The following is an 18,215-nucleotide window of genomic DNA, read 5'->3' as shown; positions in this document are numbered from 1 at the left end:
CTTTATTTTCATCAGCAAGAAGCCAAAAGGTTCAAAAATTATTTTATAGATGCCCTGGTTGTTCACTGAATAACACAATCTATGTTTCAGAAGAATCAGTTTAAGCAGTTCAAGGACTTAATCAGGACATTACATACCTTTTTATCTTAGCCATATTTCTGCAATCAATTCCAAACAGCTCAGGAATCTGCTCACATGTTGAGTTGAGATCAAAGCTTGTATAGATATTCTATCACGTTTCAATTTCTAAAGTAGCTATATCTATCTATCTGGAAAAGATATGCTGAGACATATTCTCAGAGATGTTCTGCACCTCTGGAATTCACTTGCTTCCCTGATCCCAGCTGAGTTGTGCATGCTTTCATGGGGTACTCTGAAATATATTTGCATCCCCCAGCTTATAGTGTTTAGGGGAAAGGAAGGAAAAGCACTGCAGAGGGAAAGATACTGTCAAAAATAAATTTTCTTATTTGGATTACTTTTTCTTGACGTCTGCCTGGTTTACAATAAAAGCAACGTAGAGTCGTGTGGCAAGTAAATTATTTTTATATAGCCTTATACTAGGCTGTGATAAAGAATGTGAAACACATCATGAATAAAACTAATTGTTGTCCTAATTATCCAAACTCAGAGGCAGTTAACAGTAGCTTCAATCTAGAGAAGAATGCTTGTTTTGAAGTTTTGGATTTTCTGAAAGATTATAAAAAATCCTTTGTCTGCTTTTATTCAATGAGTGTTGACCTTTATGTCCCTGTATGGTGGTTTTGTGAGAGTTACAGACATGTTTAGCTTAGCCTCTGAAAGACTTTCAAACAAAAGGATTGCATTTCGGTCTGTGGGGCTATAATTTGAAATTTGACAATAAAAATGGCAGTAAAGAAGATAGATAGGTGTTTTTTGGCATCATTCTAAATCCATTCATCATGTTTATTAGACATTTTGAATGGATTTTTCACTATCCATTTCATGTTATAGTTCTGTACTGTCCTATAATCCAAGTTAGCTGTATACTAACCACAACTAAAGTTTCATTTTGCACATTGATAAACCACTTTCACTGCACCACCAATATTAAATACATTATTTTCAAAATAACTCAAACATGAAAGTTGCTGTGCAAAATAGACTTCTAATACAGCTATAGTTAGCATTAGATCAAATAGAACAATAAGATATCCAAAACCAGGATTCCCTTTTCATGGGATTTTTTGATATGTAGACATGGTAAATGATGACCACAATGTGGTATTAGTTCTTTATATATACCTGTCACGTTAAAAGGAATGCAGTTTCAAAATTTGTCTGTCAGAGTCCCAGGACTTTCACTGATTCGTTTATCAGCCCCAGCAAAAGGACTTGCGCTGAGCAGATGCACAAAAATCGAAATTAGTTATTTTATTGAGAGTGACAGAAACAGATTCAAGATTGCCGTTGATAAATTCACTAACTACAATAATGCTACTAATTAAAGTTAATACTGCTAGCAAACTTGATAGTAATACAAGAACCCGGGGATAACTTTCACCCAGAGGGTGAGAGGCGCAGCGCTTACCCAGAGAGGCGTCCCTGCCTGGGGTGGAGGAGGAGAACGCAGCCCATTGACTGGTCCGTCAGGTATCGAGGTTCTTCTCTCCCACCTTAACAATCATTTTCTCTGTCTTTTATCCCCACAACTATGAGGTTCCCCCCCCATATGTGACGTGTAGCATGATTTGGGTAGAGAGATGAATGCTATAGTCATATATGTTTAGCATGATCTCTATAATCTTCATTAGCATATGCAGGGGTGTGAGTTGTAATATGCACTTCACAGGTAATGAGGCAAAGGTCAGTTATCAGACACGAAGCCTTTCGAAGAAACAAAGGACCCCTCAGATTCCTGTTATTTTACTGTCTTTGCTGACCACAAGCAGGGCTGTCCTGCCTCCACAGGGCCCCCTCCTTATCTGCACCCTGTGTTAGTCAGGTGAGTCTCTATTCCCCTGGGTCGCACAAGAGATAGCAAGGGCAGTCTTAACGGTTCTTGGTGCACAGGAATCCCCCCTCATTATCCAAATTCCACAATAGCCTTTATGTGTGTGTACAGTAACTACAAACTGTTGAATTCTAGAAGCAATTTTCTATAAAAATAATCAGGACACATAATGGACCAAATCTGTCCCAAAGGTAACACTAGAGACATCCCAGCAAGAATGTATTTGACCCAGAAAGTTTAATTTCCAAGGCATTAATAAATTAACTCAGCCTCAAACTGAAGCTTGAAAGTCTGAAGTAAGCTATACCAAATGTCTTACATCATATGTAAGCAAGCTGACCATCCAGAATGTATCTATTTTTATGCATGGTAATTTCAGTCCTTTTTGTGGATATTGGTCTTTCTTCACATCATGCAGGAAACAGATTTCAGCTGAAGACAAGTTGCACTGGATAGATCTACATTCTAAATTAATGCTGTCTTCTCTAATGTAAATTTATTCTGGAAATTCTGAGTTCCTGTAATACAGGGACCACGTACGAAATGATTTTGATGTTGCATCTTACTCAGTAATTTTTATTAGATTCAAAGAAGTGACTATGTAGGCAGAGCACTTTGAGTTAGATATAAGAAAAAAAACAAATTTATTTACTCAGTACTTAGTATATAATAAAATAATCATCAGTTTCAGTGAAAGTGAAGAGTAGTCATTTGATATTACTTCTCTACATAATGAAATGTTGGCAGAAGGAAAGAGGGGAAAACTTAAACCAAATTATAGGGGCATATGATTACTGTTAAAAATGAGCAGTTTGTTAAAACAGATCCTTTGTAACAAATCATTATATAAAACGATTTTTGATAGCAGAGAAGTGAAAGTGATGGGTTAGTAAGACAATGCTTATTATTTCACCTTGTTATGTTCTCTTCATCATTTACAAAAAGCATCTAAGAAGTAGTGATAAGAAGATAGAAAGTTAAAAAGAAAAAAAGCAATGAGGGGATCCCTTAGAGAAAGGACTGTAATAGAGAAGCTTTCTTCTTCCTTCTGGACATCTCCATAATTCCAATTCGGTGAGACTACTTGGGGTTGAGGAAATAAATTTGCAATGAATTTTCATCAAGACTACCAGGCAGTCAACTACCCCATACTCCATAACTTGTTATTTGCAAGACAAACAACACTCAGCTAGACATTCAGTCCAGAACGGTTTACAGAAATTCCCTTCTATACCAAATAATTAATCAATGAGAGATCAGACCTGTTACCAATATCTTAGACTCCCCCACTGATGATATTTATTAGTTGAAAGTGCCCACTAATCAGATGCATGGGGAAGTTGAGTATAGCAAGCCACATCTTTTTGTGACTGATCAAAGGAGCCCCTGCTGTTCCCAGCAGTGATCTTAGTCTGTTTGCAAAGAAACAGTAAATGAGGCCTACCCATCATGAACTTAAATCAGTTTTTCAAGAAAAATCAAGTGAATGAATTTCAGTTTTAAAGACAGGCAATTTTCAAATGGACTGCTGTATTATTAAAGCTTCTAGATTAATGAGACTTGAAATAAAATTTTTTTCAGCAATTAAATTTTAGCCTAGTCAATACAACAACTGTTATAACCTTGCAGAAGCAACACATCATTCACTCTATTTTCTTTGTTTATGCACTAAAATGTAGGGGTTTTTTACACCTTGACTCACAAACAGTAAGTGCAGTTTTTCAGTCTGTGATGCCAGTTTCCCTGGTGAAAGGCTAGAATCTCCTAGGTTAGATGTACAAAAGCCTAGGAAACCAGAAAAAAAAGAAACTGTTTCCTTCTCTCTGGGTGATTTTTCCTTTAGAGTCAGCAAAAACAGAGCTGCCTATTGCTCTCTGAATATTTTATAGACTCATCTGGGTTTTGCTGAATCTTAGTGGAAGTGATACAGTAGGAAATAAACAATAAGGGTTTGCCCTGTACTTCTGTTCCAAATATTTCCCTGCTTCTAGGGCGAATCCTTAAAGGCATGTGAATATGCCTAGAACAGCCATAAGAGTCTTAGGTTTGTGCAGAAGAGCACAGTACGGATCAAAACAAGGGAAGGTGGGTTTTTTTTCAGCTAGACACATACTACTCAGAATTATACTCATAGGATCAGGTATAGATAAAATTTATATGTGCAAATACATTCTGTATATAAAGTAACGGAAGTTAATAATGAAATTGCCAAACAGTATCTAATTTGCAACTGCAATAATTTTATGATTTTCAAACATGACAGACTCCTACAAATACACTTTCAAAAGACATTGCTAATACCTGGTTAAATAACTATTACTCAGAATGAAAACTGGAAGTATAAAAATCACATCTATAATTAATGTTTGTTTATTTTTTTGGTAGGTAGGTAGGTAATTCTTTTCTGCCAAGTAACTAAGCTAAAAAATAAAAAAAAATAAAAAAATAAGATTTGGCTAAGCTGTCTTTGTTGGTTACTATATTACTCTGCATTTTCAGTCTAGCTTAATAGACCCTGAATTGTACGGAGAGACATAAATCCATACAAAGCTTTTTCTCAGCTGCAGCTATGGAGATTTTACTAACAAATCATCAGCAAAGGTCAGCAAAGTCTTTTTTCATTTTTTTCAGGTATATGGCAGAATATTATCATGAAAATGTGCCATTGTTCGTCTTTTAGACTAGATATATAGTTTTGTTCTCTATTGCTGTTCATATTCAACATATTCTGAGAACTATACTCCCTTATAAAAATGAAGTCTATGATTTATTATGAGGTAATATTAAGGAACAGTTACTGCTCTTCAGTGATTTCTTAACCTGCATGTCTATACTTGTATCTGCATCACCTTAGTTATTTTGGTTTCTCTGAGGAAAGGGAAAAAATTTCCTCAGGAAGCTTCATCCTTTGATACTGTCACCAGGTATATCACTGAACAATCACTCCTCTCATTAGTGGCAACAAAAAAATCTCAAGGGTCCTCATTTTTCCATAGAGTGAAAATAGAGATTTGAAATAAATTTCATATGTAAAAAGGGCAGAGTGCTAAGAATACAAAGCTTCTGGGGTATGAGCCACATTTCGCACTCTGCTGTGATGATTTCATCAAACTTAGCTTGTTTGAAAAGAAAAAGAATGCGTGCTGAAGTCTTAGATCTTTGACTGAAAAATGGTTTAATCGGGAAAAAGTTTTCAAAGGCACAGGTGGAAGGCTGTAGTCACTTCCATTGACTTACTGCTTTGCTTTTAAAGCACCGCTTGTTACATTCAGATGCTTTCTGGTTTGGGGAAAGTTGAGGCTTCAAGTCTTTTGGGTACAAATATCTACAAGGCATGAGATGACTGATAAAATAGAGACCAAGTTCAAATCAGACACTTTTCTGAAAGTTGGTGGGATTGCATCAGTTTGCTTTTCTCCTGGTCGGCAAGGATACTCATTTACTAATATATGCTGATGCCCAGGTCATTAAATATTTACTGATAAAAGTAACAAATCTAAGCTCTTTTTAAGCAGAAATATTGCTTATTATGTTAACTGTAGAGTGGTTGTTTATTTACAGAGATGAAAGATATTCTTTTGAATGATAACTGTTATTTTTTATTTTGTCTTGCAATGACTATCTGGTTTGCCTTATTTGTAAATGAAAGCTATTTCGCTTTCTTGAGAAAAAGCAGCTAAGAAGTTCCATAATCAATCTGTTATAATATACAGAATCAACAATTCAGCACATAACTTGTCATCATCTCTCACTTACTGGAGCTACAATATATCAGTTGAATGATGTCAGTGTGTTTGCGGGCTGGAAGGAAATGGGGTTTGTATAGAGGGATTTATTCAAATGTAGAATGTTATAGTTTTCCCCTTGAAAAAAAAAGGACAAAACACACTATATAAATGATTACTTTTTTTCATCTATGGAAACTTAATTTACCCCTTGCCTTTTGATCCAGAAAATCTTTTACATTTTCTCAAGATTTTAATGCCTGCCACTCTCAGATGAAAAATCAAAGCGGAGTGTTTGCAGAATAGGAGTCTCGATGAGACTGTTTGAGTATGGGAGGTGTATATTTGTGACTGCATAACATGCACTCAATACTTATTCACAGATCGCATCTCTAGCATCAACAGGGTAACATACTTGATATGTCCTCTTATTATTTTAAAGGACAAGTAAATACTTTTATTCTTAAACAATTCTGTTTATCTGTGTTTCCAGCTAATTCAAAGCATCAGTGCAGTGGATCAAGATGATTCAGCAGAAGGTCACCATTTTCACTTCTCAATGGCTCAGGAGGCCACAAACAACTCACATTTTACTATCAAAGATAATCAAGGTGGTGTCATTTATGTATCTCTTTAAGACCTTCCTAATAAAAGATGCATGCTTCTAGTGGTCCTCACATCACCAACTTTATAAAAATTTGGACTTAAATCAAAATTGTTGTTATAGGAGATGAACATGTCATGAGGTATATTTCAAAATAATAATTCACTAATACTAAAGAGTTTATTTTCCTTTTTCAGCCAAGTAACATAAACAGCAAAAGACAGTTTTATTTCAAGGAAGCAAAAAATGCTGAGATGAAAAATACACTGGTATTCCTTAAAATATATTTTCTTAATGTAGGATATGGTGGGAAATACCAACTTTCTTGTTAAAATTATCTATTTGTCTAAGAAACAAGATCATCAGAAAGAGAAGATTGATGTTAATACAAGTCTGTTATTTCATCATTTCAGCAACACCAAAATTATAAACACTGATAAATATGAATATAATCTTATTTCCTAACATATTTTAAACTGTATACGCTGATAAATGCTGAAATCATAAAATGTCTTCTATATGTATTTTAATGTTATTCAGAACTGGTATTGATTGAGACTCTTACAAAGGGGTATAGAGGATATCAAGCAAAACCAGTCTGAGGTGAAAACATAAGTGCAATATCCGGGAGGATGACTGCTTAGAGTCAGACCTCTGCTGATACTACAAAGAGCTTCTTCAGACTCAGCTAAAGTACACATTGCTCTTACTGACTTTGCTAATTATTTGAATGTTCTGGCTACGTGAATAAATCAATGGAAACAAGTTTTGGAAAGTTCAGGCTATGTTAAACAGCAAACTACTTCTCTCAATATCTCCAAAGTTAAAGTTAATGTATTAATATGTGTTTCAGTTCCCAGCTTCATTAACCTCTCACTCAGTGACAGAAAGAGATAACTTGTTACATTAAGGTCAAACTGTGTAAAACCCTCGAGCCTTTCTCACCTTTGCTCATTCTGCATAAAGTCCAAGCAGAGCCACGCACAAGGCAATACATCCAGTTCCTTTTGGTGGCTATTGATGGGGAAAAAAAACAACCCACTTTTTATAACATGGCAGGGTCAGCCCTCAGTCTCTCCCTTTCTGCTGCATTTCATAGAAATGGCTGGGTGAATTGGGATAGTCCAAGGCAAAAGCCTTTTGATTGGTAAACTGTCTATATTTCATCTGTGAACTGCTGGATTGGTAGCAGCTGGTTACATGGAACCATTTTAAGAACAACTTAGTCTGAGCAGGTGTCAGGTACTGAACATGGTGGGATTTTTTTTAGTTCTGAACATTAAAAACAGAGCTCCTAGGCCAAATGTTATTATTGCCCCTGGAATGCATATGTCAAAAATAAATGTAATTATTCACAGTTGACACAAAAAACCTACCACATGTCAGTGCCTGGTTTTATTTTTTTTAATTCTGGTAATATGTAGCTTTGCACAGTATTACTCTTTTTAAATAGGTCAAATCTCACTGGAGTTTTATTGTTGTTGCTATAAAGTGATAAGTGCTTATCATGCATAATAATTTCTCTTCTAGATAACACTGCTGGAATTTTCACAGCAAAAAGTGGCTTCAGGAGGCAAGAGCAGTTTTCTTTCTACTTGCCAATCTTAATTCTGGATAATGGAACCCCACCGCTGTCGAGCACAAATACTCTTACTATTACTGTCTGTGACTGTGACACTGAAGTTAACACCTTCTACTGTCGATATGGAGCTTTCATGTATGCCATGGGTCTCAGCACAGAAGCTTTAGTTGCCGTTTTGGCTTGCATACTAATACTCCTAGGTAAGCATGCGTAAGAGAAATTACTTTGTTTCCATTTACAGTAGGCTTGATGAAGCGACAAAGACGTTCCCTTGACTGGAAGCCTGGAAGTACTGTGCTATTGAGAAAAAATGCAGTAAGGCAAATGTTTCATTTCTTTTCTGTTTTCTTAACTATAATTCCTCACCCCCAGTTTTCAGTAAAATTTGAATTCTAACACAATGTACTAAAAGTTGGCTTTAGTTGAGTCATGGTCCTACTTGTCCCTATTGGTCCTAAGTCTGTATTGAGCCCACGTAAAGCTGAAGACAGCATTACGCAAGGAAATTGGCTAGTATAAGAACATATCAGAAGGAGCAGTACCCTACTAATTCTGCCTTAGGTACACCAAATGTAGAGCTAAGATCAATACAAAATAATAAAAGAAAAAGAGAATCTGATACACTTAGAAAGCAGCTCCAGAAACAAACAGGAAGTTTCTTTGTCAATTAATAAAGTTGCATCTCCAGACAGCATTTTCTCCAAATGTTGGTCATCTCCTTTTTCCTCTCATGGGACACAAAATTAGCATCCATTACGTTTGGGAGCTTGGGGATGTTAAAAATGGGCTTGAGAGTGTTTTAAATGCACAGGAGTTGTTCTTGTACCTCTGCAAAGGGACATGCATAGCTGGCACATGGTGTTCAAAACCAGACCAATCCCCCAAGGCTGGCTGTTCTTGCACTGCATGGGGCTACAGCTGCTGCAAGACATAGTGGCATGACAGCACTCAGGGAAACAACTTCTTCACCTGGTAAAGAATGCAGCTATCGTTGCTAAAACGCATTTCCTTTTTTTCAGCAAAAGGATACTCCTACAGGGTTCCATGAGTGATTTGATGACACTGACACATTATAGCAGCAGGCACACTATACTAATCATTCCCCAAAGCCTAAACATCCATCCTGAAACTCTGTACCTGTCTGAGTTAGTGAGGTTAAGGTATGGTAGCTTCTGAGGCCAGGAAAGAAAGAGAAGTGATAGAGCCTGGTAGGTTTGTTTTCCAAGGCAAAATGACTGACCTTAGAGCTTGGTCACTGACTGTGGTCAGGGGCCTCAAGACCAAATTCAAGCTGATGCCAACAAAGCAACAGGGAAAGACTTCCAAATCCCTGTTGCCTGTGTAATAATGTGGCATAACTATATTATGCCATATAGCAGTATATTACATAAAACATCATATCTAAAAATATCACAAAACAGTTGAGGGCTTATGTTAGTAAAACCATTTTTCCACTAGTGAAACTACAAACAACTCCAAAGTAAGAAAAGGAAGGTAGTATCAACATTTCACTAATTAATGTGATATCAAATCATCATTATAAATTGTACAAACCTAGCATAAATTGTTTTTCAAAAAAATTCTAAAAAAAATAAGGAAAAATATAATCAGAATCAAAACAAGAAAACTGCAGCATAATATCTAGGTACACAACTACAATGTCCAGAAAGAGAGAAGTAATAATAACAGAAATTACATTGCCTTAAGAAACAAAAACTTTCACCGAAAATTATTCTCTCGATGTATTTGTTAAAGAGAGTAAATACAATAATAATATTTTTAAATTCCTATACCACCGAAAGAAATACAAAACAATTTCAAGTAAACCCTTTTTTTTTGCCTATGAAGGATGTCTAGGTAAAGAACATTATTTTTTTCTACCCTTGTTATACAATATGGCCTCTACCAGTCTATAAATAACAGCATCCAACACTAAGCATATAATCATTAACTACAAGAAAGCTGAGGCTTGAAAATAAAGGCTTGCAGCTCTATTCTGATGCTGTATTTTGATCTGTCACAGTAGCAACAGAAGACAAGAAAGACAAGTCCAATAAAGCTAATGGCTTTATACCAGTGAAAAAAGAAATTTAACAAGTCAAAAATCACCCACATTCTGCATTCTGTACACAAGTTTATGGCTTATTTTCCTTAGCATAAGGAATAGAAACTGTCTCTAATTATTTCCTGTTGTACCTTTGACCTCCTGACTGAATCTCTTGGTGAGAACTCATTGAAATTTCTCCTCAAATGGAACCTAATAATTTAGTCCCACAGTTAAATGAGTTGCCCAGAAGCAGCACACATACCTGTTAATTATGAGTCAGCACCTTCATATGGCTTTGGGCTCTCAAAATTAGGTGATATACAGGAAACTGCAGAAACAGAATGGCCTACAAAAAAATACATGTGTTTTTATTTATCCTTATGAACACATTGAATAAATAGGGCAAGAATGATAACAAGGGAAGGGTACCTCATAATTATTATGCCTAGATGGGAGTACTCTTGTCCAGACACTAGTCATTTCTCGACTCTATAGCAAAGTCCAGGGATACACTAGTTCCCCTACTTCCATTGTGTTATGCACTTCAGGGGCTGCGGATCAGGTAAACTATATCACTGCATTTTCCAGGCCGTCAGTGGAATTATTCATCAAGGTCCTCTCTCCAGATGAAATAAACCCTTGGTGTCTACTGGGCCTATGCATATCACAAAACTCAAAGCACGGACATAGATAAATATATTAATCAGAAAGAAAAAGAAACTAATCTACCACACTCTTTACAGACAGACATATTTTAAATGCATTAAATCTTCAAATGTATTTTTGTGATTATTTAAAATTAAATAATAAAATGTTATATACATAATACAGTTGCTACATATCTGAAACCTAAAGTTTCATTTTTTTCCATTTTCCTGTATCATCAGGTGTACCATTAGAAAGGTTCACCATTCAAAGGGTTCAGACAGTTGAAATTATCTGGGTTTTGTAAATATATAACAACATTGTAGAAATTCTTGTTTCCAATGCTTTCAAGTTTGGTGTTGGTATCTCCCAATCAAATGAAATAGTATACAGTAAATATGTAGAAACAAAGAACTGCTTCAGGCCCCTCATATCCCTAAGTGAGGTAAAATCCTGCCATTGTTGGTAGTTGTATCATATTACGTCCCGAGTAAAAAATTACAGACCACAATCTACTTACTTATTAAATAGCACTGCAGTAAGATATAGTTAAAAACTGAAATCATTAATCTCTTGAAAGTCATAGGTTATTTGAAAGGGATCATTCAGCTAAAAATGAAATGAGGTAGGATTAAAAAATCATGCTTTAAAATAAAATTTGAAAAAGCTTTCATATATGAGAGAAACAAGCTGCTCTGATTCAAGACAAGAACTGCTACAACATCACGCAAAATTTAGTGATAGACTTCAAATTTCCAAACCAGCATAACAGAAATAATTGAACCACACCCTATGGAACAGAATGATTTAACCAACTGAGGAGGATATCTTGCTCCTTGTCTCATTTTTCATTTGATCTTCCTGAGGCTTTGATCGCAGAGAGAGTGAGAGATTAAGAATTTAAATTCTGAATGTGAAATTGATATATTACGTGATAAACCAAGGCAGTTTCAAAAAGCATAACCTGTGTTTCCATCAGTTTCAAAATTCCATCTACCAAAAGAACTGCTACATTTCATTCACCTGTTTTATAAGTCCCTTTGTAGCCGTTTTCCCACCACATACTATGCTCATCTCAAAACCATAAACTCCATAAAAATTACAGCTCTATAAATTTGTTAATATAGCTTCACTTCGCAATAGCATTGATATTAAGAAACGTTACCATTTTTTTTAGTCTTCCCAAGCACATTCAAAGTCTCTGGTTCTGTTTATTTTTCCCTTGTTTTTTCTTTTCTTTTCTTTTTTTTTTTTTTTTTTGGTCAGTGTTCTTTTCGGCAATTGTAGCCATAAGGCAGCAGAGGAAGAAGTCCCCCTTTTTGGAGAAAATGGAAGAATTCAGAGAGAACATTGTCAGGTATGACGATGAAGGAGGTGGCGAGAGGGACACAGAAGCCTTTGATATTTCAGCACTGAGGACCCGCACTGTCGTGCGAACACACAAACCTCGGAAGGTCACCACCGAAATCCACAGCCTCTACAGACAGTCTTTGCAGGTTGGCCCTGACAGCGCAATCTTCAGGCAATTCATTTCAGAAAAGCTTGAAGAAGCGAATACAGATCCTAGTGCTCCTCCATATGACTCGCTTCAGACCTATGCATTTGAGGGGACTAGCTCTTTGGCAGGATCCCTCAGCTCTTTAGGTTCAAACATGTCAGATGCGGATCAGAGTTATGACTACCTTACAGACTGGGGACCTCACTTTAAACATCTTGCAGGCATGTACACTTTCCATAGAAGTGTGGGCGATTAAGTTACTCTTTGGTTTGTCGTTTTATTTTCCTAAATCTCAGCAACCAAAACCAACTATGGATTTTTAAAAAGGAGATAATCTTACATTTAAGCACGAAAAATAAAAGCCCAAGCTTTTTTTCCTGGAAAGTCTTGGATGTAGAGATCTTTAGGAAAATCACACCAGGCTTTTCATGAGGTGAGGGGATGGAGACTCTCATTTGAAAATCTCATGGCTATTTAGGTGCCTGAATGCAAACTGTACTGCTTTGGATATATAGGCCCACCTCTGGATACTGAAAACCTTGGGTCCTGCAAGTACAAAAGGAAGAGTAGAAGCAATAAATGGATAGTGTAAATATTCTGTCATCCATAAGCTTTAAACTATTTGCAAAGTTAAGACAGACTTTTGCTGTTGTAGTTGAATATATTAATTAACCAAAGTTAAACATGCATATTTGTATAATGCTTCATTATATAAATATACTTGTGTGAAAAATTAGACCATAGATATTCTGATACAATTGTCAAAAGCGCTCACAGAATCATCTATTTATTGTTCTTAGGATGATAAAACTAAAACAAATATCTTTTCCTGTCCTATTTCCTAAAAATAAAGACCTATTACAACATCAGCAAGTATTTGCTATTTTAGATTTAATGGAGCTATTGGAAAATGTATAAACCAATACTTAATGTAGCAAATAAGATAGAAAAAAAGAAATCAGTTCAAGTTAGAATCAATATTCAGCATAAATACTGCAATCGACCACATTATATATTACTGTACTTAGAACAAAATGCTATCCAAATACAGGCATTTTTCCTTCTATTAAGAGTTTACAGGATGACTGATTTACCAGTACAGATTTATTTTTTTATTATGGAATATAAAATTATCTGCAGTAGTCAGTTTTATTATAACAATATTAAAAATCTTTAAAATGCTAAGCTGATGGTTATAAAACTTTATGTATAACATTAGATAATAAGATAATAAAATGCTTTAATGTTAATCCACTTCTGAAAATGATCCTGAATCCTTCTGCAAGACTCAAGTCAGACTTTAAAATTAATTTCCCACTGTATTTTTTCCAAACATTCCATAATGAATATAAAGCTGCGTCAGAATATTTCTTTACGCTTACTTATACCACTACCCAGCAGCAATTTTGGATCTGAGGGTCATCAATATGTTCAAAATGGTCTGTCTGGAAAAAGCAACCTGCCTGGTTTTTATTCACCTCTCTTATATCAGGTACTTATTTTACAGAAATTACACCATGTAATCAACTAATACATTTCCACAGCTAAAAGCTGGCATCAGGATAAAGAAAATTATGCAACATGTTTCTTTTTTTTTCCCCTTTTTTTTTTGTAATAAGATTTTAGGTAAGCGCTACCAAAATACGGAGAGCCATGCAAAGCTTATGCAAGGAAAACAAACAAACAAACAAACCCGACAAACAAGAGAAGGAATGTAACATACAAGCTCTGCAACGTTTGCTACAATTGCTGTTCCCTGAAGAAAACCAAGGCGTGTATACTTAGTGGGAAGGTGCCAGTGCAGAGTTTAAATTCCTGTCAGCTAAAAATAAAACATGTGGAGGAGTTTGAAAATCAGAAGAGATTTCCAATGTGAGGTCTGGTAAGGGCAGAAATATTATTTATGGTATTCATAGCTGGAAAAATACAGGTGGGGTCATCCAACCAGTTGCAGATGAAGCAGCATCTGCTTCATAAGGAAAAACTGGTTCTCACCAGTCTCATGCTAGGATGCCTGTATGAATGAGCGGCTACCAAACAGCTTTAAAAGATGCACAAGTGAAAACATTTTATTAATGACTCTAGCATTTGTGTTCAATGGCTTTAAAACAGATGTGACAAAATAACTTTGATTTGAGATAATATTGTACATATTAGTAATTTGCTCCATGGAGAGGAATAGAGAAAGAAAGAACAACTACACATGCACTGGTTGTTGGAGATGGTGAAAAGTATGTTTTTAGGATTAGGTTTACAGATTTATGTGGGTTATACCCTAAACAAATCCTTATTCCACCGATAGTCCCAGTGGCATTAATAGAATTCCTTGTGCTTTCAGGTTGTATTTAGTGCAAAAAGGATAACAGTGTCTGATCCTTTCTCAACCCACAGATTTTGTCCATTTATGTGGGGAAATAGCCTGAACACTCAACCATATTTGCACTTACAATTTCCTCTTTTTACTGTAAGAAACTTTAACAATAAATAATTTTTGTATCCAGTGCATACCACTGTCATGTAATTTTTGTAACCAATGTATGCCATTATCAGTAACTTCTATATGAAAGAGAATAATGGCCTACAATGGATCTTAAATGATCTTTAGCCAGAAAGGTGTAAGACCATGTTTGCACAGAAGAGAAAGGGAGTGTTTTGCTCTGAAGAAAGAAGTTATTCCTAGCTGTTACTGGGACACATCTTATTAGGTTCCTGGTATTCAATCTAAGCCAAACCTGTCAATTTATTTCCACATGTGAGAAAAGAATCACTGAACTCACCTAGTAACTTTACACTTCTTTTAATATACTGTAATTGACTTAGCTTAACAATGTCTGCAAAAAGGTTTTGTAGAAGTGTCTGTTTATTTGAAGAAAGTAAACATTCTGAGGAAACCAAAATTAAACACATAAGAGATATGGCAATAATTAATAGTATGAAATTAATAAAGGATAAGTTATAAGCCAGAGCTCCTGATGATGAGATCTATTAAACTGTGGAATGGTTTTCCCAAGAGAATCCTCCATTACCTTTATCTTTTAAAATTCATTAGTAGCTAGAATTAGCTATGCTATTGTCTGAAGCAAAGAGTGAAAATACGTTACCGGATGGTAAATATATATTCAGCTGTTTATGACCTGCCTAAGGGAATACTAGGAAGACTTATTGAGTGGTCAAAGGAAGTATGATTATACACACTGCTTTTCTGTATGAAGAAGATACTTTGAAGAGATGTTCCTGTACATTTCTTTTTCTGCAACACGGTAATGAGACAGGTTAAGAACCAGTGAAATATCTGACAAAAGATTGGCTTTCTGTTTCAGTCCTCACTCATAGGGATTCAGAGTGTTGTGGTTTTGGTTTTATTATTTAAAAGCCAAAGAAATTAAAACTGTTCATATATTAATAAATACTTAGCATTCAGATGTTTGAAGTTAAAAAACAAACGAACAGTATCACTTGATAGCACATTGCAGCTTCAAACTCATTGTTGTAACTGGAAAAGGGTGTTTTGTTTATTGATTGACCCAAAATAAAATGTTTTCATTTGATTTTCATTTTGTATATCATGATGTAGGATTTTACTATCATAACACTGAGAAGCAATCCTGCTTGCCACTGGGGATAATCTTAGTCTTTAATTCACATAATTTTCCTACTGCTTTTTCTCACAGATACTGTCATTACAATCCTAGCTTTGCTTTCAAAATTTGCATTGGAAATGTGGTTGTTTTAACACTCATTCTTAACTGTATGGGGTAACCCTGTCAGATGAGAGTAAAATATTTTCAAAAAGACAGTGTGCATTTTATGCTTCAAAGTCAGATCTAATATATGCTCTCTGAGGAGTAGAAGTTGAAGGGTATTATGCGATTGTACATTCTGGCAAAGAAAACACTTTACCCTTGATCCAGAATATGAACAAATAGAAGTTATACGAAAAAAATCAGTAGCTGATAAGTAGGCTGCAAGATTTCTCTACCAAAAAATTGGTAAACCTATATTTTATAAAGAAAAATAGAGTGGATTGCTGTTTATAAAAAAAGTTGGCACATTTTGCAACAGTAATTTGGACGCTCTCATATTTATTCAGAAAAAAATCTTTTTTCATGTATGTGTCTATATCAGCCTTATGTCTCATACACAGAGTCCAAGGAACAGTAAGATTTAACTATAGTGCACCAGATAAAACACACATACAGAGAGACTGCTTAGATCAGTATGAAACACTTTACTCACAGCGAATAAATAACAGCAATAGTCAGAAATATGCATAAGAGTCAAGAGGACATCTGCCAGCAAAGGCAGTTAGACATATGGCACTAAGAGCAAATATTAATAAATACAATTAGAAACCATCACTACTTCACAAAACTCAATAATAGCAGAAATCAGAACAGGATATCAATGGTTCTTAATTCCCCAAACATTTTAATTGTGGTTTAGGTAATGCTTTAATGCTATTAAAGTTTATAACTCAAACAATACCTCTCATATGGAGGTTCAAATAAGGTTGGTTTGTAGAGTAATAATAACATCTCCATACATATAGCTAACCAAAAAGATACAACAGAAGTTATTGGATTAAAGCTTAAAAGTATGCAAACCTACCCACAGATACATAATGCATTCCTTCTGACATTCTTACGAGTTAATTAATCTCTGTCATCACAAATTCCTCTGAAAAGAGACTTTACAAAGGGCATCTTGGACAACTGTTTTACTAGTTTAGGAGCTGTAACAAGAATTTTTTATATACTGATTCTGTATGTTGGACATACAAATGTCAAAAATATCCCCCATTATTAATACTGAGGTTATCTGAGATATAAGCAAGAACTGGATGGACTTGAAGACTGGAGAGTAGAAAATGGATAAAATGTAATGGCAAAAATAAAGATCATCCACTCTGGAAACAGAACTTAAAAAAAAATCTGCTATTATACTGGGCACTTATCCAGTAGAGTAATTAAACAGTACAAGGATATTCTAGCTGCTAAAATAACTATGAACTGCTGACAAGATTCAGCCCAGAAAAGCCAAAAAAAAATCAAATATGAACCAAAGCTGTACTAGACAATACAATAGACGAAAGAAAATGTTGACCATGAAACTAGATTGAGATTAGATTATGTAACTGTTTAATTGCTTGACAGCTCATTCTCTTTTGTCAGACTCTGACCAATCACACTAATATTGTTTCTGAGTCACACATTCATTTAAACAGTAGTCCAAATGTAGTTCCAATATTAATTATTATTAAAGCATTTTCATAGGACAAAATCTTGTTACCAATTTATTATTTATTCCATATGTATAAACTTTTTGGCAAGGCAAGACAAGGTGTCCAACAGATTTAAAAGAGGTGATAAAAGAAGTTATCTTTAAACATCTCCTTTTATATTTTCAACTGCCTTATTCAATATGTACACATGTCATTACATATCCCGTGAACCTCTTTTCATTGGTTGCAATTTATTTACATCACTTATGAATTCAAAATGTCATGACTTTAAAAATATTTTATTAGAATTCTTAAAGATTACAGTGACTTTAATAATACTTTATCCAGGTTCTTCTTGTCAAAGCAGCTTATTCTCACAAAAATCCTACCCTGCTTTTGCCATCACTGAATCATCCTAGTTAGCTTATAAATGCATTTGCATCCACTGCAGTACATCTCACCCAACCTTGGCTGCCTAAAAATTTGTGTAAGTAAGTTATTCAACTTCCTCCCCATCCTGTGTTGCCACTCCCTCAGACATCTCAGAAGTTCAGGGCAGGCTGGACACTCTCCAGGACTGCAAAATGAGAGAGGCATCCTTCCTTATGGGACCAACTTAGACATGGTAGACCTTCCACAGCAAAGAACTCCTGCTAATGCATCTCCTTCGTGTCACTGAGAACTCTAACCCACTGATGAACCCACCCCCAAAGGTTCATCTGCTTTCCCCAACCTGATAGAAGTATAAGGATTCTGCTTTATCTTCTTACCTTCATGTACATTTGGGTTTATTTTTAAAAACCTAATGAATATCTTTCTTTGACAATAGTTCCTGTCAGTCTTAAATGATTATTACTGCTGTATAGTATTCTGCTAACAGCTAAAGGTTTCCAAGTCAGCCTCTTGTGGAGATAGCTA

At 35.2% G+C, this 18,215-nt stretch overlaps 1 protein-coding gene across 1 annotated transcript in view; it reads left to right on the top strand.

The window, feature by feature from the left end:
• LOC132316762 (cadherin-19-like) overlaps positions 1–12,332 on the top strand; it is a 45,165-nt gene extending 32,833 nt beyond the window's left edge. Inside the window, exons 9-11 of the mRNA XM_059815613.1 lie at positions 6,194–6,311; positions 7,835–8,086; positions 11,845–12,332. Coding sequence (XP_059671596.1) covers positions 6,194–6,311; positions 7,835–8,086; positions 11,845–12,332 — 858 coding nt within the window. The remainder of the gene's footprint in view (positions 1–6,193; positions 6,312–7,834; positions 8,087–11,844) is intronic.
• The last annotated feature ends 5,883 nt before the right edge of the window (positions 12,333–18,215 follow it).

The sequence above is a fragment of the Gavia stellata genome, chromosome 3 (assembly GCF_030936135.1).
Source record: "Gavia stellata isolate bGavSte3 chromosome 3, bGavSte3.hap2, whole genome shotgun sequence".
Classification (NCBI taxonomy): domain Eukaryota; kingdom Metazoa; phylum Chordata; class Aves; order Gaviiformes; family Gaviidae; genus Gavia; species Gavia stellata.
This window is presented reverse-complemented; position numbering and strand designations above follow the sequence as displayed.